The sequence below is a fragment of the Cyanistes caeruleus genome, chromosome 6 (genome assembly GCF_971803275.1).
Source record: "Cyanistes caeruleus chromosome 6, bCyaCae1.hap1.1, whole genome shotgun sequence".
Classification (NCBI taxonomy): Eukaryota; Metazoa; Chordata; class Aves; order Passeriformes; family Paridae; genus Cyanistes; species Cyanistes caeruleus.
Window position 1 is genome coordinate 34,348,542 of NC_141706.1, and position 25,400 is coordinate 34,373,941.

At 41.0% G+C, this 25,400-nt stretch overlaps 1 protein-coding gene across 4 annotated transcripts in view; it reads left to right on the forward strand.

Annotated features, from left to right (window-relative positions):
• The first annotated feature begins 615 nt into the window (after nt 1-615).
• Nucleotides 616-25,400, forward strand: part of MAP3K9 (mitogen-activated protein kinase kinase kinase 9) — a 57,784-nt gene continuing 32,999 nt past the window's right edge. The window contains exons 1-2 of one of the 4 annotated variants that reach the window (XM_086895122.1): nt 616-671; nt 6,440-6,853. In XM_086895122.1, coding sequence (XP_086751248.1) covers nt 6,622-6,853 — 232 coding nt within the window. In that variant the 5' untranslated portion in view covers nt 616-671; nt 6,440-6,621. The other 3 variants (XM_086895123.1, XM_086895121.1, XM_023929191.2) reach the window with 3 other exon arrangements.

Sequence of the window (25,400 nt, forward strand, 5' to 3'; positions counted from 1 at the left end):
TGACAGTTGTTATGATGAAGCATGAACATAGAATTTTCATTTCCAGTTTTACCACTGAAATTCAAATGAGTATTAAAAAAAAAAAAAAAAAAAAAGAATGGAGTGAAAATGCAAAGAAAATCTCCCAGTAATATCACCAAACGCAAACAAATTCCATTGACAAGATCTGCTGTCTCCACAAGCTGTGAAAACGCGGTAGCAGGGAGGAGGAATTTGGATTTTCACGATCGAGCGGCTACAAGCTGATTGCGAGAGTGAGGAAGTAAATTCTGTTAATTTTTAACAAAGGCATTCAGCAGGGATACACCCACGATAACCTCGTGCAGAAACCATCTAACACCCGTGCATAAGTTTGGGCCGGTTATGGCAGGCCGAGGCCTAGGAGCAAAGAGAGACGCTGCCCGGTTGCGGCGCTCCGGGCCCGGCAGCGCGGTCCCGCCGGGGCCGGGGGGATCCCGGGCTCGGGCCGGCCCCGGGGGGCGCCGCCTCCGCCCGCCACCAGGTGGCGCCCGCCGGCTCCGCCCTCGGCCCGCCCCGCCCCACCCCGCCCTCGGCCCGTGTCATGCCCCTTTCCCCAGCCAATGAGAAGCCGTGGAGAAGGAGGAGCTCGGAGCGCGCGGCCCAATGGGAAGCGAGAGCTGAGCAGGCGGGGGCCAATCGGAGGCGCACCGGTGAGTGCGCGACTCCGGGCCCGGGGGCCGGGCGGGGAGGGGGCGCGGCCAAGGGGGCGCGGACCCTCAATCAGGTGAGGGCGGTGCTGACTGGCGGCGGCGGTGGCCAATGGCGGCGCGGGGGCGGGGTTTTTCCTGCCCTCCCCTCGCGCCGCCGAAGCTGCCAGAGAGTCAGGTGGCTCCGGGATGCGCGGCGGCGGCGGCAGGAGGCGGAGGCGGGCGCGGAGGAGGCGGCGGATGGGGGGGATGCGGCGGCTCCTCCACGGCACAAGCTGCCTGGTCTCGCCCCTGCCCGCGCTGGGCTGAGGCGGCCCCGCGCCGGGAAGTCCCGGCAGCGGCGGCGGCACCTGGTGCCGGCGGGCGCCGGGCCGCATGAACAATAGGCGGCGGTCCCGGCCCCGCCGTCCCCCGCAGCGCCCGGCTGCCGCGGGCGCCTCCCCCTATGGAGCAGCCTCGCCATGGAGCCCCTCACCGAGCTCAGCCAGGAGGGTGCGGGCGGCGGGGAGCCGCCGGGCGACGGGCCTCTCTGGACCGCTGTCTTCGAATACGAGGCGTGCGGCGAGGACGAGCTGAGCCTGCGGCCGGGGGACGTGGTGCAGGTGCTGTCCCGGGACTCACACGTGTCCGGCGACGAGGGCTGGTGGACGGGCAAGATCGACCAGCGCGTCGGCATCTTCCCCAGCAACTACGTGAGCAGCGGCGTGCAGGGGGGCGGCCCGGAGCTGCGCGCCCGATACCCGCCGCCCCCCGCCATACAGCGTAAGGGAGCCCGGGCCCGGGGGCTCGGCGCGGCCACTCCGCCGAGAGGGAGGGGGCCAGGGGACAGGCTCGTTCCTGCCCCCCTACCGCGGGCTTGGGCTGGGTAAAAGAGCGGGGACAAGACCGGCGGAACTGCCGAGGTTGTGGGCGAGCCGAGGCTCGGCCCACCCGATGTGCCTGAGGGGAGGCTTGGCCCGGTCCGACTGGGTCCTTTTGGAAGCCGGTGCTGCCGCTGAGGGGGAAGGGAAGGCCCATCCCGGTGGCCAGCGGCTGTGGGAGGCCGCGGGCCCAGCCGGCGGCGGGGGGCCTGCAATGGCCTTCGGCAGCGAGCGGAGGGGCTACAGCGTCTCAGTCTCCCCCGCCCTGGGGCCTCCGCAGGCCCCGGTGTGTTCCCATTCCCACCCGCGGAGGTATTCCTGCTGCTCCAGTGCCCTTCTGTGTTCCAGGCTAGCGCGCCGCTCCCTGGGAGGCAGAGCCTCCCTCAGTGTGTTGTTAGCGTTTCAGCGACGCCGGGAGCAGTTTCCCATTGTTAGGACCTGTGTTTCCAGGGGCTGATAAATTTTCATCAAGCGACAGAATCCTGGCGGCTGGGCAGTAGTGGAGTCACCAGGGCTCTGGTCATTCTGCCTTTAAGAATATTCTTAAAGAAATGTTGCCAGAGGGGAAGCAGTTGTTTTCTGAAGTGTTGATTCACTGCTAATACTTGATCAGTCTTACCCTACTTACTGACTAAAAGCTTATTATTTCTGACTGAAAAAGTCCTAAATTGACTTGTGCTACCAGGTTCTTCTGCCCTCTTACAAATTCTGTCCTAAAATACCTGTGAATGTGTTGTATCCATGTTTGGATATCTGGGCCTGCCTGAGGGTCATTTGACAGTGTTGTGATGCTGAAGGCACTGAGGCATTGGTTTGTTTCCCTGAATTTCAGTGCAGTATCAAAGCCTTTGTTGGAGATGGAGAATAGGGCTGTTTCATCTCTACATTTTTTTAGTCACTGTGTACAATGTGGAAAGAGAAACAGCATGGAATTACTTTCTAGATCTTGTTTATCACCATTGGCAATTCAGGCAAGGTGCTTTTTTTTGGAGGGGCAGAGAAAAATCTTCAGACTAATAGGCTTTTCTAGAAAATAAAGGAGTGGAAAGATGCTTTGTCCAATCTAGGCCGTATCTCCAAGGAATAGAACTAATAGCTTTTGTCTTACTTTGTATTCTGCTTGAAAGTATTTAGGTAAAACTCAGTAATTTGTAGCATTGCCCTTGGGCTCGTGAAAGGAGTAGGTGCTGTTCCTTTCTTTCATGCTGCAAGTAAGTTATTTTTCATGCATGTAAGTTATTTTTTTTCCCCACACACAGAAAAAGCTGTGGATTAATGCTTATTAGGTTTTGCTTTTGAGATGCCTAAAAATGCCATTTCTATGGAGCACTAGTTCTAAGAGACCTTTTTGAACCCTTGGCTTCCATTCTGTTTTGAGTGTCCATGTATAGGCTGTGTAACTGTGGATTTTCCTATCTTTCTGCCTCTTCCATGGTTTGGTAGTTCACAAACAGTTGTGGGGTTGTATCTTCCCCCTTTGTCTTTGCCTTACTCTTCCCATACCTCCACTACTTCTCCACTGTCAAGTCACCAACCATATGTTCATGACAAAGTAGAATTTATTGCCCTCCAGAGGTTTGTATAATGCTTAAGCAGTATGGGTTTTTTTAAAAGAAACAATGCTGTTTCGGCAGGAGTTAAAATTGTTTGCCATTGAATTGGATTTTCAAGTTGAGTATTAGAAATCGTTTGCAAGGAACACTATCCACTTTTAGAGCTGGTGAGGTTAGTTTGATAGCTGTTTGGAATAGGAATTACTGTCTACTGTTTAATACTTCATAGTCCAGTAAGTCCAGTTTTGCAGGAGTGATGCAAAGTGGCATTCTGAACATGCACATTGGCAGAGAACCTATTTTTACTTGCTTTCTTAAAGTTGATCTATATATACAATGAAAATCTGGAAGTCTAAGTCTTAGAGATTCTGGTTCTACTGAGAGCTGTAATAGTTGAGCTGGTAATTTTAGCCATCAAACATGTACTACTTGAGTCTTGCTTTGGTGAGGATACGGTGAATGATAAAAGCCTGTAGAGGCTGTCAGGAGTGGGCCAACTTGAGTGACTCTTATCTGTGCTGTGGGCTCTTAAACACTTCAGACTGAATTGAACAGTTTAATTATATGGTCTAATAAGGACTGATTAAACGGCACCTACTTTTCAGTTATCAACATGGCCACTGGTTCGTGGTGTACAGGCTCTGTAATTCCTTGCTGGCCACAGAGGAATGACAGGACTTTAGTTCTTGAATCCTGCACATCTGCCAAATGACACCAGAGTTAGTTTAGAAATGTGAAGAAAAACAAGTATTTTGTGCCCTAACATAGCTGTATAACTCAAACTATGAAAATGAATAAACTCATTCAGCAGAAAATACCTCTTAAAAACCCTAAACAACATTTTTTTTTTTTTAAATGAGTTTTTTTTTTTTGAAGAGGCTACCTACCCACGAGGGTGAGCTGGTCAGTTTGCCATATAGAAATTCACATTTTCAAACTAACCTAAGGTCTTCCAGATAAAAGAACATTCAATGTCATGCATTAGATTTTATGTGAAAGCTGAAGTGTCTCGGTTTTACATCCCACCCCTATTAATTTGTGTCTCCAGGAGGGATGTGCTTTTTCTGATGGAAAATGTGTGGCGGCACACGAAGTGCTCTACTTTCCAGCCCTTCGGTTTCCTTTGCCCATCTTGTTCTCCTGCCTGCCACCTTCCTATGGCGCTTTTTCCCAGCGTCGGGGCGGGTGGAGGGGGGAAGGCCGAGGCGCTGCCCTTGGGGCTGTCCCGGTCCCGTGCCGTCCCGTCCCCGCTGCCGCCGGAGCTGTCCCTTCAGCACCTGCGGGCCCGCGGGCGGCTCGCTCAGCTCCTCGTTGCTGTCTTCTTAATCCGTGAAATGCCCGAGCAGAACACCCGCTGCGAACAGCACCTGAATGCTGTCTGTCCAGAGTTGGCAGGGCAGGCAGTCACCCTGGCGTTGTGGGGTGTGTGTTTGTTCATTTTCAGTCTTTTAGGTGACCTTGTCCCTAGGAGCAGGTTAATTGAGGATTCTCGCAGTGCTGAAATTCTATTGATTGAAGAGATAGGACTTAACATCTGATTTCTTTAGGTCTTTTATTAGTGAGAAATACAAGAGTGACTCTTCGTGTATTCTCAGTGACAGGGTAGTCTCACATCTGGAGTTATTGTCGTTATAGTCTTGTTTTAATTCTGGTCAGAATCTATTCCTTTCATGTTTTCTAGTAATCTCTGTCTCAAGCATTTGAACACCAAGGTTGCTATTGTAGTACTGAAATCTTCTTTGTTGTGCAAATCCTTGAAGCTCAGAGTGTTACCCAAAATATGTATTCACAGTAGCAGAAAAATACTCTTTGTGTTCTGGCCTGAAAGAGACCTTTTCTCCTTCTGGCAGACTTTCTTGGTCAGTTTTCTGTCTTGTTTCCATTAATCTTTTGTTCATGGAACACTAGGAAAAGCAGCAAAGGCATCCTTTTTAAACTAACTCATAGGTTTGAGTAACTTACAAAAGGAAGCCAACTTCTAAGAATCATATTCAGGAAAGGTAGAGCTCAGACAAAATAAAAGCCTGCAGCTGTGGACAGAAGAGTTTGTAGTAACTCCATACAGTTTTGTCACAGTCTTATACTATAGGCTTTTACATAGGAAAGGAATTTAATTGGTATAAGGAGACTAGTTTATTTAAGTGGGATCTAACCTGCTCCCTTACAAACTTAATTTCCTGTCTAATGTCCTACTAGACAAGGCAGGGGAACCATGTCAGATTTGGCATTTCAAATGCAGGAAAGTATTAAAAGACTCGGTGACTTTTTGTTTAAATCTTGCATTATGGTATTCTTCCTTTAAAACTTTTAAAAATTTCATTGACTGTAATTGGTAACCATGCAAATGTCAGACAGAGTAGCATTGGTAGTAGCCTATCACTGCTGTGAATTAAACTGTGTCAACACGTTTTTGTTAGTCAGTATGTGGAATTTTCATTCTACATTAGTCAGTGTTGGATGGGTTCTTTTGGCTACCCATATAAACTGTGTTTAGTGTGCAGCTGTACAGGATACATTTTCTCCTTGCTTTTGCTCCAGGTGCAATTTGTGTGCTGAATTGAGACAGCTGCATCTCTATTTTTTTTCCTATATGATGTCAATTAGCCACGAGTCACTGTGTCAGTCTGTGAAGTGTAGCTGTCAGTGTATGGGAATAGGAAGTTTTTGTAACAAAAATGTAGTATGCATTAACCAAGAAATATTTTTCTTATTGCTTGCTCTGTACACTTAGTATGTGGTTTGATCCATCTGTTTGTCACACTGTTGTTGGTAACGTCAGAACTGGTTAACAGATCTCTTGTGGGGAACAAATCTGCAAAGCCTGGAGAGGTGTGGAAGAATAAGTGCGATTTGGGAAGGACTAAAAGACTGTCATGGCAGTTCAACAAGAAACACTCAAATAAGGGACAAATGGAGAAGCAGATGCGTTTTGTGTTGAGTTTTAGCTATTTTACGTTAAGCACTGTATTGTGAACACAGTGAAGATTAGTTGGTGTGTTTTTCATTTTCAGAATATTGTACTGTCACTGAGAGCTTATCCTTAAGGGGAGTAGGGGTAGGGGCAGGAGCATCAGTATTATAAGGATTTAACTGTGGTTAGAGGAGGCTATTTTATTGTTTTACTATTTATCTTTTACTATTTATGTCAGGTCTTATGACACTGCATGATCTGTTTTACCATACTATTCGGCACTAAAAGGTTGTCAGAAAGGCCCACTGCTTTCCTTTGTATTGTTTTGGAGTGAAAATTGGCCCTTCCTCCAAGGGAAAGGGTGAGGTTGCCCAGCACGCACCTTCAGCTGATGTACAGGCTGCATAGCTGCTAAATGCTTACATCTTTTTTTTCCTTTTTCCCTAGTCCTAGAGATCGACTTCTCAGAGCTTGTTCTGGAAGAAATCATTGGCATAGGGGGCTTCGGAAAAGTGTATCGAGCTGTATGGATAGGAGATGAGGTTGCTGTCAAGGCAGCTCGCTATGACCCTGATGAGGACATCAGCCAGACCATTGAGAATGTCCGCCAAGAGGCCAAGCTCTTTGCGATGTTGAAACATCCCAACATCATTGCCCTCAGGGGCGTGTGTCTGAAGGAACCTAATCTTTGCCTGATCATGGAGTTTGCCCGTGGAGGATCGCTCAATAGGGTGTTGTCTGGTAAAAGGATACCTCCTGACATACTGGTGAATTGGGCAGTGCAGATTGCCAGGGGAATGAACTACCTGCACGAGGAAGCAATTGTACCCATAATTCACCGTGACCTCAAGTCCAGCAACAGTAAGTGCTACACAGTGAACAGTCAGGGTGCTGGGGTATGGTTTTGGGGAAAAAATAATACAACGAAAAGAGTTCATTTATGTCATGAACTAATGTTCATTTAGTGACCCTTTCTTGTGAACCACTGTATCCTCTAATTCAATCCCAGAAGGGTTTATTTTTATACAGTATAATGCTTCAGATCACAGGAAACATGTAAATGCTTTCACTCTGTAGAAGCAACTTAAATGATTGGATGCAAAAGCAACTGTGAATGAAGCATGCTTTGCTAGTAGTTCATATTCATATAGTGTCTAGGTTTTATTGGCATTTCAGTAGACTTCTGTATGTTAAAAAGCCTTATTGAATTTAAAATGTGTATTATTCTTTCACTTTTTGGAAGAATAAATGCTTCTTTGTAAAGGTAAATGCTCCTAAGCTTTCATTATACTTGCTAGATTTTGCTGTATAGAATAGATGCAAGCCTGTTTTTCTCTTGGGAGATTTAACCCATCCCAGCTGAATTGGGTCTTCTCTTTATCCATCATAGAGCTGGTGTTGACAGAAACATTAACTCACTTGAATAAAATGTCCTTGTACACCCAGGACTTAGCTGATATTCGTGGTGCTTTACATGATACAGCTCACCCATTAGAGAGCAAGGGGGACTGAACTTTGGTGGTTAGGATTGTGTAAATCATGGTGATTTCGGCTGCTCTGCAATACTGACAGCATTACTACGTGTTGCTTGGGTTGTTCTTGTAGCATGTCTCTTTTCACAAACTTTAGCTTCTCAAAATTAAGGACACGTAGAACATTATTTATGAGTGTGGGAGCAAAGTGCTGTAGTGGTTTAAAGATCATAATCTCCTTTCCTGATGCCTGTATGCTGCTGTTTAGCCTTTCTCTCTGCTTGTCTTTGCCTAGATGGCAAGAGCAAACATGGACCTGAGTGTTGGCTGTGGTGGTTTAGATTGGTATGTTAGTGTGAACTCATTGTCATTTATGGCTTGAGTTAATAAGAAGCTTTATGAACTGGATGGCTGGGATGCAGGCATACATTCCCTTTTGCTTTGAGGGCAGGGGCATTAGCAAAGAGGTCTGACAGATGGAAATTTTAATATTTTAAATAGATTCACTAGCAGTAAGCATTGCAATACTGTAAATTTCCAGGCCTTGCAGTACTTTCCTATGTGTTTTTGGCCTCAAACGTTGTGACCATGAATTTACTTGGTTGTGAAAGAGTAAAAAAAGTATTATTAATTCTGGTTGGTGAGTTTGCAAATAGGAACTATAAGAGCCTTCAAGTTAGTTTCTACAGTATTGTTCTTATAGTAACCCATTCTTATAGTTTCCCATTTTGTTAGAGTAGGGCAATCTTAATGTCGATAAAGATTTCATGCTATCTAAACCCTTCCCTCACAGATGGCAAATATATGGGCATGTTGATAAATGCTGTAAAATTAAGGAATGATTTGCTTAGTTAATGAATGTGTGGCTGCATCTGTGAAGATGAAATAATTGCCTTTCAGTGTTGTGCCTTTCCTCCTTACCTAAGAAAATATTTACTTGCTTGTTTTGCTAACAGGCCATTAAGATTTCCTTGCTAAGTGCTAGTTGAACATTTTTGAGGTTTAGAATGAAAGTTATTTTTAAGATAGAAATCTATTTGCTTCTAGTACTTCATTGTTTTATTCAGACCAGAGACTTCTAGTTGTAAAAGGGAAAAGCATCAACAAGGGAATCAGCCCAACCAGAGGGACACCCAGTGCGCCATCCAAACAGATAGGGATGCTAGAAAATATCTGGACTGTCAGCAGCAAGAGTAAATGTCTCTTGTCACAATGAATCAGCAGAGTGTAATTGTGCTGCACTGTGAATGGTCAGTGACAAGTTGCTACATGTATTACTGTAATTTCCCTCATTTGGGAGGAAGCAGTAGTAAAGAAAAAGGGAGGATGACTGGGAATGTCTCTGAAAGGATTCAGAGATGTTCTGTGTTTGAAGGGGTAAGATGGAGAATTTACATGGTGGTCATGACAAAGATAGCATCAGATCTAGTAGAGAAATTATGGGTACAGGAAAATTCTATCCCAGAATCTAAGGCTGGAGCAAGCAGTGTTACATTTGGGAAACTAAACAAATGTAGGAGCTGGTACTGGAGGAAAGGACTTAAGATACTTTAAGGAAAAATTATTGGTTTGTTTTTCTCTTTTGAAGTAGGATAAATTAGTAACCTCGGGTATGGGCTTGACATATTGCAACAGCTGTTTATTAAACAAAATGGAGTTCTTTGTTCTGTGCTATGTGGTTGAAGAGGAATTTAAAAGAATATATGCTATTTTAAACATCTGAAATACATGTTCTTTTCTGAGTGTATCTACAGAACAACCATCATAAATATTAGATTATGACAATGGTGGAGCTTTTTTATGGGGATAAGGGATTGTAGGATAAACAACTTTGAGCTGGCTAAGTCATGTATTTCTTGATTACTCTGTCACTGCATTGCTGAAATCCCTGTTCTCTTATATATAATAAGCATCTTAGAAATTTTTCTGCTGTTTCCTGTGGAAGGCTTTTTATTAGTTTTGTAAAGATTAGTGGACTAAGTATATTATTGCATCCTGATTAATATATAGCTTGCATATTGTCTGTTTTTCTGATGAACTTAGTTTTCTCAATTACTGTGGATAATGGAGAGCAGGTCATCTCATTAGCTTTGTGCCTGTAGAATTACAAGGATGTAGCATTTTCTTTGCACAAGTTACCACCCACCAGGTGACAGGCGGTGATGTGTCTGTGGTGAGGAAAGAGCTTCTGCTTGCAAGAACTTGGAAAGGATTCTTGCAGACACATTTTTTACGTATACTAAACATCTATAAGTAGATGTATATAAGCTGTAGAGATGACATGGGAGCATCAGCTGTATTGATCTACTGATTGGTACTGCCTACGTTGAGTAATAGATCGTGATTCTTGTACATCTCATCTTGCCTTCAAGCACCAGCTGGGATGTACACTGTGCATCTGAAGCTGCAAAATGAGTTAGTTTGAGAGTTAGGGAACAAGATAAGGCAGTGGGAAAGGGCAGGATTGCCTTACTTAAAATTGATTTTTAGACTAGAATAGAAGAAAATCAGAGTGCCTTGTTGTTGGATGTCTGCTTATATTTAGGCAGGCACAGAATGCATAAGGACAGTACTTCATGATGAATCTTTTAAGGAGGTCACATTACATTTTGAACATATCAAGTGGGCACCCTAATGCAAGTCTGAGAATTACCCCATTATATAAGGATTTGGGAAAAAAAATCCTGTTTTGATTTAAACTATTGCAGCTTGGTGGACTCTGATAGTATGTACCAAAACAATGCTCAGAATAGCTGTCAGCATTTCTGGTAGTCTAATAAAGACCATAGGGTTTTGATTACTTTGGGAGATAACTTCAGTTTGGTTCATCTGAACTGAACTTCAGGTGATAATTTGAAGGTTCCAGTAGGTATCTCTTTCTTGAGATACTCCTCATCAAGAAGCACTCCAAATCAATTGTCTGTCATCCATCTTTTTTGGTTAAAAGAAGGAAATTTTTTCTGTTCTAAAGTTTTCCTTACTTTTTTTTCTTCTTTACATTTTCATACCTTTACATTTAATGCTAATACATTTAGAGTGTAGGAAAAGTGCTCTGTATGTTTAGTACCATGTTTGTTTGCGGAAGATTTATTGTAAATCTTTGAGGTTCTGAGGGCTGCTTGTTTTATTGCTTTGGGGGTGCAATCAGGAAGTGAATACAGAAAGGTCATTACAGAATGAATTGTACACCTGTGATTTAGTTTTAGAGACCCTGAAATTATTTTGCTGAGTCTGTGTTCAGCTGGCAGTAAGTCTGGTAGACAAGTGTTCCAATGGCATTACCAACTCATATATCAGTCACATGAGAGAAAAAAAAATTTAGGAAACTGTTTGGTTCCGCTGTGTGAAGAGATAAGTATTTTTCTTTTTATTTTGGGAATTTAAGGGATTAAAGTTATTCCATATGAAAATTAATCTTATTAATCTGACAGAATCCTCAGTGGCTGCTGCTGCTTCTCTTCATCTGGTGATATTTCCAGCTTTTCCTTCTTCAGCTGCATGTTGGTGAGCCATTGAGCATATGTTTATGCAATCCTTAGTAGGCTTTTCCCAAGGTGAAAGCAGCTATAAATAGTCTAAATGTTATCTATAAATAATCTAAATATAGTAATAAAATAATAGTATCCATTAATAATAATAATAATAATATCTATAAATAATCTAAATGCTGAGCTATAGGAAAAATAAACCAGCTAGGAATGCCCACTGAAGTCAACATCACCGCACTTAGAATAGCTCTTAATAGTTCCCTGTTCTTTTACCTTTCATCTGTGATTCAACACTTATTTCTGGCAAGAGAAAAGCGCATGGCATACAATGCTTAGGATCAAAAAGGGACAGTCCTGTTGGTTTTAGTGAAGTAGTGTAAATAACAAAGTTGGTCTGTCAATGTTAGTCATGCCAACATTGCTATAGGAATAAAGCCAGTAATTAATACTGTGGAGAAATAGCAAAAGCATATTTGATTTTCTTTTTTACTGTCTCAACAAAATATGTTTGTTATTTGCACTGCATTGAAGATCTTTCTAAGGGTGTTCATGTCAGTTAGCAAAGTGCTTTTTAAAAGTCACCATGGTTGTGTTTCACAAAGTGGCACAGAAGATTAGCAGCAAAGTGACATCACCAAGGTCAAAGAAAGAAGACAGGACAGAGGTCAAAATATACCCCACCAATTCTGATTCAACCAAGTCAGCAGTTCTTCCTTTCAAGTTATTACAAGCCTTTACCTCTCCTACTTTTTGGACCACCAATGCAAGCTTGTTGTTTCTTGAGATTCAAAGCTCTAGCTTTCTAAAAGGATTCCAAACTCTGCTCTAGCTTTGCTTATTTAATGTAGTTATGCCTTTATCTCTCAGTAAAGATGCCAGTAGAGCTGACTTTCCACATGTTCTATGGATAACTGTTCCTGGGACTCACAATATTTCTAGTGTTTTTATTTTAATCCAGTCATAGCTGACACCCTTCTGTTGGTCTTTTCAGAGACGGAAAAGTATTTGTAAACCTCTTCCTCTGTCTGGCAGAGGGGTAGAGAATTTTTCCAGGGTCTGCTGAACGGATGTCGGCAGAGTAGTTTGGAAGTCTGCGCTGTTATTATTGCTGCTTCTGGTACTCCAGTGTAATTTGCTGACTTACTCTTCAATGTTGTACTTTCTATCAGAATGGATTTCCTTTGTCAGTGCAATTAAATGACTGAGTAATGCTTGTAGATTGCAGAATACAGTGAAGCTGTTTCAGTGATATCACTGGGTGAATATTGATCTGGCCTTAGTTGGGTAGTCCCTTGGCCTGTAAGAGGAATGTGGTGAAAAGGTGAATTTTCTGGGGGCGGAGTGGTGGTGTGAAAGATAACAACTGGGAGATGAATTTTCAGGGAGCAAAAATTACTTTTTTTCTTTCCTTTCTTCTAAGATTAAAATATGTGTACAGTGGAAATCACGGCTTTCAAACAGCCTGAATATACTCCTAAGGCTGATGGAAGATGACTTCAGGTTTGGCCCTTATGCAATTATAGCTTGTTGATAGAATCAGATAAGATATTGCTGATGGGGCATAACTCCTAGTTCTGGTTACTCTCTTTCTCCCCAGAGTATAAGCATTTGTGCTGATATCCTGGTCACTTGTATTGCAATTAAAAAAAAAAATTCTAAATAGCTATCATTTTTTGCATGTGGTAATACGGTGAGGAAATGGATGCCATTAATACTACACATTTGCACTGAAAAGAATGAAAAAAAAAAATATGTACTTTTAGTACAGAAGATGTAAATTGTGCCGAAAGTGTTGTTAATTTTAAGATGTTAAAACACTAGGAATTCACAGAAGTAGGCTGGCAGTTTTGTATGTCGTACTTTGTTGGGTTTTTCCTTCCTTAGCTTTTGTAAGTTAGTGTAGCTATTTTCCTCTGAGTGGTTTCATGTTGCAGTCTTATTCTTGTGTCTGAGTAGATTTCTGAGAATTCCAAAATGAAATGCATCTTCTGTAAATGGTTTGTTTTAGTTGGATATGGATTGATATCTTCACTGTTAAGTGCAAGTCAAAAATATGAAGTCTTTATGAAATAAGTTTGATGTCCACAAGAACACTTTGGTATCCTCCTGCCCACACTAAGTAGTTAAAAAGGTGACTTCACAGATGGAATCTATTACCTTCATAGACAAGTATAGAAAGAGTGCTACCTCTTGTTTTTAAGAAATTAAATTGTGTCTATTACATATGAAAACCTAGCTAATATCCTTTCATGTAATTGAGCCGCTGTGTTCATTTTTTGCAGGGTTCTCTCTGCTCCTAATAAAAAATAACTTAGAGTTGTGGTGTTAGGCACTTTATTCAAATTGTGCATATGAAAGCACAGAGCAGACCTAAGCACTGTCATGCAGCAGGTGTCTGTAGGCATGCCCTGAATTCACCGTCTGACCATCTGCAACAGAGCTAGGAAAGACCTGTGTTCTTCTGAAATTTCTAAGGAGCCAGTTAAGAGTGAGAGTAGCCTTGTGGTGTTTTTGGGAAACTGGAATAATTCCTTGATTACAATTTTTTGGGTGTTTCTTCCACATCAGTAAACTTAATTTTAATTTTGACTGACTTCTGTCAGGAACTTCACGTTTGCCTTTCCTATCAAGCAATTCCATTCAGAATTTCAACATATCTGAAACTAGCTCATTAAACATAGTCTTGCTCTTTGAAGTGATGATTCATCACCCAAGATGATTCCTTAGTTTTAGGTCAGATCCCATTTTGAAGACTTTGTATATTTCCTTATGACAGGACAAGGGAAACCTTAAGCTATTTGAAAGAATTTGGGATATAGCACATGGTTTTAAGTAGCTGCTTTTTTGTACGTTTGCTCTTAGATTCTAGGGTAGTTTGTCATGTTGGTGTAACTTCGATTGCCAAAAAGTTGCCAAAGTTGATTGGCATGTCTCCTGATTGCTTAGTTGTCCAACTGCTAATGGAAAGTCTTCCTCAGACCCAAGCTTGTTGCAGATATGAAAAAGAAATAATAATAGAACCTCATGCACCAAGAAGAGAAACTGTTCCAATGCATAACAATTCAGAATTATATTGTTTGGTTTCATCACTGTTTCTTACGATCAGAAAGAAGAGCTCTTGCCCACAGAACAGTAAATCTTTGTGTCTCAATCTGTAGAATAATCATTATGATGGCAATGGCAATGTGTTGCAGCATCACTCAGGGTCCTCTTGGGAAGGAAGTAGCCAGAGGACACACAGCCTTCCTATAAATCATTTGTATTACTGCCACGCACAGACCTTCCACTTGGCTTTCTAGAAGCAATGTTGTATTGCTTATGCCTTTATTATAACGCCATTTTTTTTATTAAAAACAAAAATACCCTCCCAAAAGAAAAAGTATTATCTTGTGCACATATGGATTCCAAATTGTCTCTGAAATTCTGTATATGCTTTGAATGCTGTATGTCTTACGTCTGGGATAATTTTTACTCTACAAGCCAAGCTCCCAGTTTTCTGTACATCCATCTCTGATATGTTGTGAAACAGGCTCCTGGGTTTTTCTTTGGCCATTGAAAAATATTAAGATCTCCTGTTTGTATTATAACTGGAAAAATCTAAAATGCAAGCATGGTTTCCTCTTTGCCTATGTATAGACTAATTGTTGAGATGTGTAGTGAATGATAGTGTGCCAGCAGTTCCACTTACAAATTACAGGTAAATACTTTTACCACTAAGATTTTGTTTATCACAGCAATTTCTGTGCTTAAATTGGGGATTCCTGGGAGGTTCCTGGTATACTATAAAGAAAAGCTATTATGAATAATTGCTGTAAGGATGGTACATGTAAGGGTGGTAGGATGTATGGGAACCAGGCCATGTGGTCCACCCACCACAAAAAACATTGCATTTCCTGTTTCTCCTTTGAGTATGAGCCTATGGAAAGATGTTAGAGAATAGTCTTTAGTTCCTTTTGACTTTGCATTGTTCAAGGATCCTGAGAATAAGAAAAACCCTGTAACTTTGGTTAATAGATCTCAATATGCCTAATCCTGGTTGTTGAAGTGTTATCAGTCTTGCCCTGGGTTTATTGATTAGCTTATTCTTATTTGATGTAATCAGCCCCATAATGTGTGGTTTTGATATGATTATGGTCATCTGGTAACCACAGAATATTCCTAACACTTCATCAGGTTATTGTGTAGTTAGAATCTTTTATTACAGGGTAAGCTGGATCAAAAAAAATCTAACAGAAATGTAGCACATCAAAAAGTGATTAGCTTTTTGATAGCTCTATTGAATGAGTTGTTATCCTGTGTGGACTTTCATGCACCACAGTGCAAGAATGCCCTCTTTCTCAGCAGCTGGCAACTTGTTCTGCTCACCTTAAAGTAAAACTGCAGTATTCAAGAAACTCTTTTGACTGTTGTCAGATGTGGCTTGGTGTTGATTGTGCATCTATAAGAGCCTTTTAACATTTGTTCTGATGAATGAAAATACATCTCTCTACATTTTTAAAATATTTTAAATTAAATCTGATTTTAAAAGCCTCATGAAACACCCCAGCTTCTGGTGTGGATCATGCTGTTGCCTGTGAAGTTCTTCTGTCTTTCTTACCGTCTAGATTTTGGAGTACCAGCTTATTCCATGAATGAGTTGGTGTTGGTGTTATTTACTGTTTCATAAAAATGTCTTAATTGAAACCAAAACAAAACCGTTTGGGCTACCTTTTTCCATCATGAATTTCATGTTTATATTTGCCTGGAAACAGCTCCCACTGAACCAGCATTATTATTAAAGCTCTTTTCAGTCTCTTGAGTGACGAATGATGAATGTTATTCACGTGATTTTATTCCTCCCTTTCCTTTTGTGTTGTTGCCTAATACATTCTTGATTCGTTGCAGGCTTTCAAACTGTCATGGTTTGGCAATGCCCTGTGTTGAGTACAGAGGTAATTTTTTTTTTCCCCTTGGAGCATTTAACTGATTATGAAGAGTACAATAATCCATGCCTGAGCTAGAGGTTGTTCCAATGTCAGCAGTATGGTAGGATTTAGTCTGAAACCAGAGCTGAACAGCTCTGTTTTTCCCAGAAACTCACCTGAGCATTCTCCAGGAGCATTCAAAGTGTTTTGTACAGATCACTAAAGCGATAAGACTTTTTACAGCCTGGCTAGGTGAAAGGATCGATTCTAAATATATCGGGGCTTTGGAGGCCTTTCCTCTCCCCTCCCCCATTATGCATTAGCTCTTTAGAGTTACTGTACTGCATGGCTTAAAATCCAAGAACTGCTGTGCTGTCACATCCATCACCTCCTCTAGGTTGATAGAAGAGGACAGTCATGCAGCTTTATGGATTTGCTGAACCCTGCCTCATACCCAGTAATTAAGAAGGTATTGGTTCCAAGGTGAACATAGCTATTTTTTTAATGTACTGTTGCTGAATGGTTAGTTATAAGAGGGAAAATACTTGCTTATTACTAGAGATGATATTTGTGGGTTTTGGTTTTTCTTCTAAGATGTGACATTGTGAGTGGGTCCTAAATTTTATCCTCTCCAGGATCTTATGCAACACTTAGCCTTCTGCACCTCAAACAGATATTAGAGTAAAGATGCAGTCCTACTGAAATGAATGGCAGAATGCCCAACAGAAGGTAGGTAAAGGCTACAAGCGGAAAGCCCAGACTTATTCCATGTGCAGATCTGTTAATCACTTTAAGTACTTTGAATGCAGGATCAAGAGCAGATTGCTCATTATCTGGATACTTGTGAAGCAAAGCTGTGCTGGCTGACTATGGAAGGTAGAGCTAAAACTGCAAATTAGATTTTGGTGAACTGCTAAAATACTAGGTCTCATTTTGGAGCAAATTTTTGAAATCCTTTCACAAATGCTTTGTTCTGTCCTCAAGACAGAATGCCAGTGTACTGCCAATAGAACTTAATAATTAAAAAAAAGGATTGGCTGGCAACCTCAGTCCCTTGTTCCCTTTGTAATAGCACTGCTTTTTTTGACTTGTTAGGCAAACTGCAGACTTAATATCTTCTGTCTCTCTGGGACAATGCAGCAGTATGAAGCAGTATATTAAGGCTATCTTTTTATCTAATATCCAGTATTTACCACCTCCAGAATCTGAGCTGACATGTATATTGGGAAGTTTTGCTTATTTATAGGGGGAAAAATAGATTTGAAGCAATCAAGAGTAAGTTCAGTGAAACCATCCTCTAGGCAAGAATATTTTTGTTTCATCTATGAATACTTGTCTCCTTTAAATAAGGACTGTTCAAAAGCTAGAGGAGAATGGTTAATACTTGTATTATTATAGTACCTTCAATAAGAACCCTGAAGATTTCAGAATGCATTGCATTTCTTCACAGTGGAACTTATAATTATTTTTTCAGATAAAAGCAAGTAGAAAAAGTAGTAATTGGCCTATGCAAAAAGCAGAAGATGCTTATCTGATTTTTCTGAATTAGTCTTCATTTAAAAATATTAATCCACAATTGCATGATTTTCACAGCCTTGCAGTAGTTGCAAGTATTTGGTCTGGAAATAGATCTAGAAGAGAGTGAAAGGGATTTGTACAAAGTGCAAATTATACCTATATTGTGGGGAGACGAATGAAAAATGAGGGCTGAAATTGTCTGTCCCAGTTGTGAAATTCCAGGGTCCCTGTGTGTCAGAGAAGAAATTAAAATTAAAATAAAGCTCCTTTAGAGCTCTCCTCGCTTGCCTAAGTATTCCGTGGTCTGAAAAACATCCCTTAGAAAACATATGTGGTTGAATGAAAAGATTCTTTGTTCAAAACAAAGTTTCCTGTAACAGATTGGCTCAGTTTTGGACATATTCTGCCGTGGGTGGATGGCAGAGTCTGGATCCTGTGATATTACTCAGTCTTTTATCTGTTCTGGCAAACCTTCGACTTCAGTAAGCCTTTAGCTTTCTTGTGAAATTTATATTAAGCAATTTTTTGATAAATTTGGATTTGTTTGGAAATAGAAATATTTTCTGTTTCCTTCAATGCTTGCATTTGAGACTTCTGTATTGGTGGCAGCAAGAGGTTTTAATGGTAGCACTTCCCTGTATGGGCCTGGATTGCTCTTAAATCATACCACAGAAAAGACTTGCATTATTTAGAACTGAAACCCTGCTCATGTTTTGCATTTAAGGATCTTGAAGTGAAACAGCATTGGTTTTCATAAAGGTTTTACTTTGTTCTTTCATTAAATTCCTGTACCTGGGATTTGGTGGTCTCATTAGGTGATTTATCTCTATATAGTACCCGAATTATCTAAACGGAGGAGGTACATGGGCTGATGCTTATTCACCATCTGACCGCTTTTGGTAGTTTGCATTTTGGTCAGTAAAGCCACAGTAGGCTGTTCTGTTTACATGATGGAGGAAGAAATAAAATGTGTCCAATATTCCCACCCACAATAGTACTCCATCCAGCCAGTGGTCTTTCACATTCCAGCTATGATAGAGTAAGCATTCCCTCCTTTATGGTTTCCAGTTGGCCTTAGTGATGTTGAAAACAGTGATTGTACAGTAGCAGATGAGCAAAAGCTTGTGGGAAAAAACATCTGGTACTAGGCTGTTGTCCATTGGTGCTTCAGTTGCTCTGGAATGATTTGCAAAAACACCCAACTGTGTCAAAAAAGTGTGGTGTTATTCTGGGAGAGATAAGTCAGGCAAAATAATGTAATTTCATGTGAGTTTGACTTCCCTTGCCATTTTTCAGCCTTTGAGGTCATAACTAATGGTCTTTTCACCTCTCTTCAATCTTAACAAAATGACAACAGATGTGGTGAAGCATTGGAAGTAAAGCAGAAATCTTATTCAGAGTCCAGATAAAATGGGACTTCACCGAGTCCATGCAGCTAGTTAATGATTTAAATATAAGAATTTAATGTTTCTACTGCAAGTAAAATAACAATGACATTTATCTTATTTATAGTCCTTCCTGTTGTCACTCCCACCCATTGCTGTTGCTGCCATCTAGCTCTTGGCCTATGTCAGCAGCTGATGTGGCCCTAAGGAGACAAAAGCACTACACAAAGTAATGGGTAGTGGCTCCTGGGAATGGATGTGAGATTGGTGGGGATACATTTACAGGCTGAGTGCTTTTGCTGGAGATTTTCCTCTTGTTTTGATGTGACTGCTTTCTGCAATGTTGGGTGGCAAAGCATTTGACCCACAGAAATGCTAATGTTAGTGGAGACTGAAACAGAACTACTCAAGTACGCTGACTCTTACAGGTGTTTGGGTATTTCCAGCACCCTTGAGGGTTTCAGGCCTTCTCAACTTTACATCATCCAGGTGCTATGTCTGTTTGGTAGCCAGCAGTCAGGTGAGGACCTGGGACATCCACCACTGGCTTTGTCTCCAGGTGCAGGAGCTCCCTTTCAGCTCAGGCTTGCTTGAAGTATCTTTATAGTCAGTTTTTTCTTACATTTGTGGCAAAAGAGCTTCTGATACCTTGTTCTCCCAACCTATTTCAAAGCACTGATAACCACCCTAGCATGCAAGAAACACTATTAAATGGTACATGTCTCTATGAAAAATTGATAAAGCTTACAAATATAATAGTAAAATACATGAGTTAATGCTGCTTTATCACTAGGTAGTAATTTTTTTCATGGTCTGCCTAGAACTGTTGTATTTCAATAAAAGAATAGTAGTTACTCTGGCACTAAAATCTGACCATATTGTCTCCTCTCAGGAGAAGTGATATGGAAGTTGAGTATGAAGTCAGCAATCATCCATCAAGTTAGAATTATATCCTGGTATACCTCAGATGACAAATCCACCTCTTTTCCCCCACAGTAGGTTTCCTTGTCTTCTAACCTTCTTCCTTACATATTACATCTTTCTGTATGCTTTCAGTTTTCATTACACACGGTCCTGCTCTTACTTGTTTTTGTATTTCTCCTTCACCTCATTATTGTGACCATTTCCATCAAGCCTGACATTCATTAGCTAATAGCTTTCTATTCTTGTGTGCCAGGTTTACTGAGTAGCATTACGCACAGATAATTGACTTGGTGTGAACTGTGAGCTGGACTATACAAGAGACAGAATTTTTTCAATTTTTTTCACATTTCTTAATACACACACACATTCTCTGGACTAGGAAATAGAGCATGAAGTTGTTGATACAGCTGTTGTCATGAAGTACAGGGACAGTAGGCAGTTTGGTGGTTAGCTCTTGTAGTGGTATTGCAGGGTAATCCTAATTTCCTTGGTATGGTTGTTACCACCCTTTGCCTTTTAAGTCAGGAACTTCTTTATTTTCTTGGTATGCTGTGTGTCAAATAAACTGGGAATACAACAGCAGAATAGTAAAAAAAGCTGAAGCCAGCTTTTGGTATACCTGGCCATTCATACTATTTTGTGCAGTAGACAGCAGCCCCTTTCTCCTACTTTGATAGATAAAAGTGGAATATTTTTGCTGTGGAAGATCACACTGTAGTAGTTCCTTCCCGAATGTTGTCCTACTTCTGAAGTGATGAGTCAGCTTGTAATACAAGCAAAGCAAAGGAGTATTCTGTTCAGCACTAAACTATGCAGATTAACCTAATCCTTTCTCTAGGCTCAGAAACCAGAAAAAGGCAATTTTGACCATGTTTTGCTGCCTTGACACTTAATGTTGACAGCTGAGAAGCCATTTTCTACCAGTTCTTTGATGATGTTAGTGTTGCACTGTATTAGGAATGGTGCAGTGACGACACAGACTCTATAGCCTTGGTTGCAAAAGAGAGCAAGTTTTATTCTTCCAGATCTTTTATAGACAGTTCTGAGAAGGTCCAAAGAGATAAAACTTTCATTGGTCATCAAACTAATGCATCACCATCATTGGACATTGATTGTTGGGAACAACACCCCTCGACTGTTTCTTGCAAGAAAACAACAAGGCAACAAACAACACCTGCAAAGGTTGTTTTCCTTCTCTAAGGACTGTTTGGATTCCTCCTTATGATTTCCCAGGCCAGAGTGAGAAAGTTGTGTACTCAACTTTCTCACAGGCTCAAGCTAGTGCCTGAAGCCTAAAAATCTCTTGTTCAACCATTGTCAGTTCCCACATTGCTAGCAACTGGATCAAAATATGTTAAAGTGATTATTTTTCCTTACTTGCTGTTCCCCATTGCATTGCCCCACTGGGTGCTAAAAATGTTGTCCAAACTGTTCAGAAGCATATCTGAAAACTAAAACAATCATTCCAAAAGAAACAAGCAAAAATCTGACAGTGTTACTGTCTTCCAGGGGGAGCATCTGTTTGTGAAAGGAGGTTATAATAAATTTTCTCATTCTGCTGGTGTAATGTGAGCAGAACAGAGAATTAAAACAGCAGCTGTTAATTTTGTTGCCAATTTTTTTTTCTTAATTTACCTTGTGAAAAATTTCCTTTGGTGAAAGCAATCTACCTCTTTCAACTATCATTTTTGTGCATACTGGAGGTACTGTAGCATTGGATTAAAAATAGGAAGTTCATGACTGAAGTTTTGTAGCGACCAACTTGAAACTTAAGTAAAGATCCATTATATTTGTTTTAATGATCGGATTGAAAGATTTGCTGCAGGTGGTTTTTTTGTTTGTGTAGGATAGAGGAGCATGTTTAGGAGGAGAGTAGATGGGTTCAAGAAGAAGAAAATTGAAGGAAAGGGATAGAAATGTATATTCTGGCAGAAGGAAAGAGATTCAAATTTAGAGTTTCTAGCATCATTGGAAGGAGGAAAAGCATTGTAATACAATTAAGTTGGGTTAGGCAGGATGAAGAGTTTATCAACAATAAGTTATTTGCATTGCAACACTATATCAAAGTTCAAAATATTCTCAAAACAAAATTTGTTCAGCAGAGTTCCCAAGGCAGTGGCTAAGAAGTAGAAGTGATACATATTAGATGTTGTTTACCCAATCTTTTAGGGTGTTTTAAAATACAGGTATGAGTAGATCGAAGGATGTATATATATAACTTTGTCCCTCAGAGGTTTTGCATCTTTATCCCCCTATATTTATCTTGTTTTGGTGTATTGGTATATCTGCTTCTATGGCTTTCTGATAGATACATGAGTAGTGGAAACACAGCTGTATAATATCTGGAAATGACTACTTTTGCATTAAGGCTTTGGGTGTTTGTCAGTGATGGTCACCATTGACTTTTCAGCTTTGATGATTATTAAGGTGAATGGTGCAAGATGCAATGAGAGATGGTCTTCAGCTGCCTTTGTGGGCAAAGGGACAGTTATACTTCAGACTTATTTTATAGTAGTACCAGTTTGGTTTACATTAGCTGTCATACTAATAGAACAATATATTTCTGACAACTTAATTTTAAAGATGTTTAGACACTGAGGGAATCTTGGAACGATAAGTAAATTGGTTTTCACCAGATGTCTCTCTTACCATCTTGTGTGTAGGGGAACTTCTATAATTGAAATAGGTTGTTTATACCAGACCACAGAGATTTACGTGGCTTGAGTAAGCACTTAGCACAGGTGTGCCTCTAGTCATGACAGGCTCCTGTGGAGGGTAATTCAGACATGTATATTAGACTTACTCTTGGAATCCCCTTCCGTAGGGGCTTTGTCTTTTCTCTGACTGTTTGGAGCCTGGGAAGACTGCCTTCTGAAATGCTGTGGCTTGGTTTCATGTAAGCCAGCTTTCATTGTAATGATCCATGGCAATAGAGGGGGGAGAATGGGAAGGAGAAGACATTCATTCACCTTTTGAACATGTGAGGCTGTGGCAGGTGTGCATCTGTTGCAAACATGCAAGACAGAATTTCATCTCCATAGAAATGTTTCCTTACTCCAGGGCAACCCTTCTGTAGTTTTATTGACTAATTTATGGCAGAGTTGTAACTTGGCTAGCATTTAAACTGTTAATTATTGTATGATCAGTTTGTATTCCTTCCGAATTCATTTAATCATTTGATCTTCTGTTTTGCTACTTAGAACTAACCAATTGTTTTGGTACCGTACACGACGTCCTTAGTAACAAGTAACTTAGTTTTGGAGCTTCAGTTGTCAGTATTTTCACTGCAGTGATTTCTCCTTCTGAAAGACATCTATCTTCATAGTAACTTGTGATGGTGAGACAGAATTGAAGATTCAGCAGTAGGAACTACATGAAGGCTGAAGGATATGATGGCATTTTAGAAATCTTAACCAATATGGTTTTTGTATTGCTTTGAATACTAAGGCAGATGTTTTTGGTCTTTCTAGTAAAGCATAATAACTTGGAATTCGGTGGAACAGGAGGAAGAGCTGACTCAGTGTCAGATAATACTGTGTCAGTCGTACTTTGGTGGATCTGTTCCTTTGATGTTTGTTTTCAGTAAAAATCTTTGTTTAAGCAACAAAAGCATCTAAGTTGGCCCTGGCTCTAGAAAATAAACTCTCATTCTTCTTGAAACCACTGATAAACAACTGTGGCTCATGAAACTGAGAATCAAAACCTATGAGATCTGTTATCACTGGGATCTGGGTGCTTCCACAGGTTTAATGAGTTCCATTAAGATTGACGTTGGAATCTGTAGAAAGCCTGCTAGCTATTAATGTACATGCAGAATGGTGCTAATACTGGGGAAGGTAAATTGGCTTCACCTGACCTCAAGAAGTTGGTTTCCATTGCTTTCAACTCTGCTAGAAAAGCTGCTAGCTCAAATCACAGACAAGCATAAGAGGATCCTGGGTACATTATCTGTTCATCCATTTCCATACTAAGTAAGAAACCATCTTTAAATGGTACAGAGTTAATGCTCTGTCACTCTTTGTACAGACTGAAACTGCTATTCCATGCAGTGTTGCCTTTCCTCTTTGCTACTGCAACTTGTTTTGGCCAGAGCAGAAGACAAAGCATCACACAGATGGAAACATCTATCAAAAAGTACTGAAAATATAACAATCACAAATTAGGAAATTTTTCACAAGAGTCTGATAGCGAAATACCTTGATGCTTCTTGTATTGCACCAAAGATATTCTTGAAGAATATGGAAGAAGCCCATATTTAATGGAAATATTTTCATTTCACAGAAAAAGGACTGTCTCATCATAACCTAGATAAGAGGAGGCCCAGTATTTAATTTCTACCTTTATATCTCAGCTTTTTAACATGTCTTGATTGACTGTTGTCTTTCAGTACTTGCAGTCTGCCTGGCTCTCAAGGAATAAAACAGTGAGGTCAAATCAAGGGTCAGTAATGACTCTTGAAAGTCCATGTGGTAATAAAGTTTCATTAATCCTGTCTTGCTGGACAGAATTTCTGTGAGCTGTAATTAATTTCTCATTGTCAGATGGTTATTTTCCATAGGACAAGTTCCAAATCTTTCAGGATTGCATGAAAACATACATGAGCACTAATGGATTATTACTCCTGTAAGGACACGCATGCATGGTACACTTCACTGGAGATTGCTAACTATTTTAGTGTTGCCTTAAGCCACCCTGCTTTCCTTTGCACTTGCACTTTCAAAGAATGTGATGATTTCCTATGTTAAGTTGTTTTGCTGCAGCATTTGGATGGTGAAAGCTGTTTGAATGTGCTCTTAATACCTGATTTGGTACCAGTCCCCTTTGCACACTGCTGGTTGGTTTTTACCATGCTACTTAAGATCAGCTTTTAGCCTGTGCTACAGAGGAAAAAGAGGAGCAGTAGTGCATAGCAGACCTTCATCTACAATTTGGCTGGCTCTGTGCACGCACACAGGAAGAGATTTCTTGCATGAGCCTTGCTGAAACCGGGAAAGGCTGATCCGCCCCTAACAAGCTGACACACATTCTTCATGTTCCTGCTGGTTTGGCACTTGTTCTTCCCTGGTTGCTTGCAGACTAGGTCCAGTGTCTTTGCTGCCAAACAGTCTCTCTTTTGAAGACTAGGAATATGAAAGACTTTCTATTAAATTTTCTACCTATTTTAAACCTCTGTATCATCCTGTATCACTCACAGAGCTTTAACATCAGCAGACAAGATTGGTATTTACTTCCTTGGTATATTGGCTCTGCTTTGGTACTCTGTATCTGTGCCTGAACTTGTTTTGGTAGTGTTTGGTAGGTTCAGCCTGGCTGGATTCCAGGCACCCACCAAGCCCCTCTGTCAGTCCCCTCTGTACCTGCACTGGGGAGAGAAAATATAACATATGGTTCATCAGTTGCGGCAAGGACCAGGAGAGATCACTCATCAAATACCATCACAGACAAAAACAGACTTGAATTAGAAATATCAACTTAATTTAGTAGTAAAAAGTCAGAGCAGGATAATGAGAAGTAAAAGACCTTAAAAAAAACACATCTTCCCTTCTCCCCAGCTTTATTTCCTCTCCCCACCAGCACAGGGAGACAGGGAATTAGGGTTATGCTCAGTTCATCACACATGGTTCCTGCTGCTGCTCAGGGAGAGGAGTATTTCCACTGCTCTGGTGTGGGGTCCCTCCCACAGGAGACATGGACTTCTCCAGCCTGAGTCTATCCCA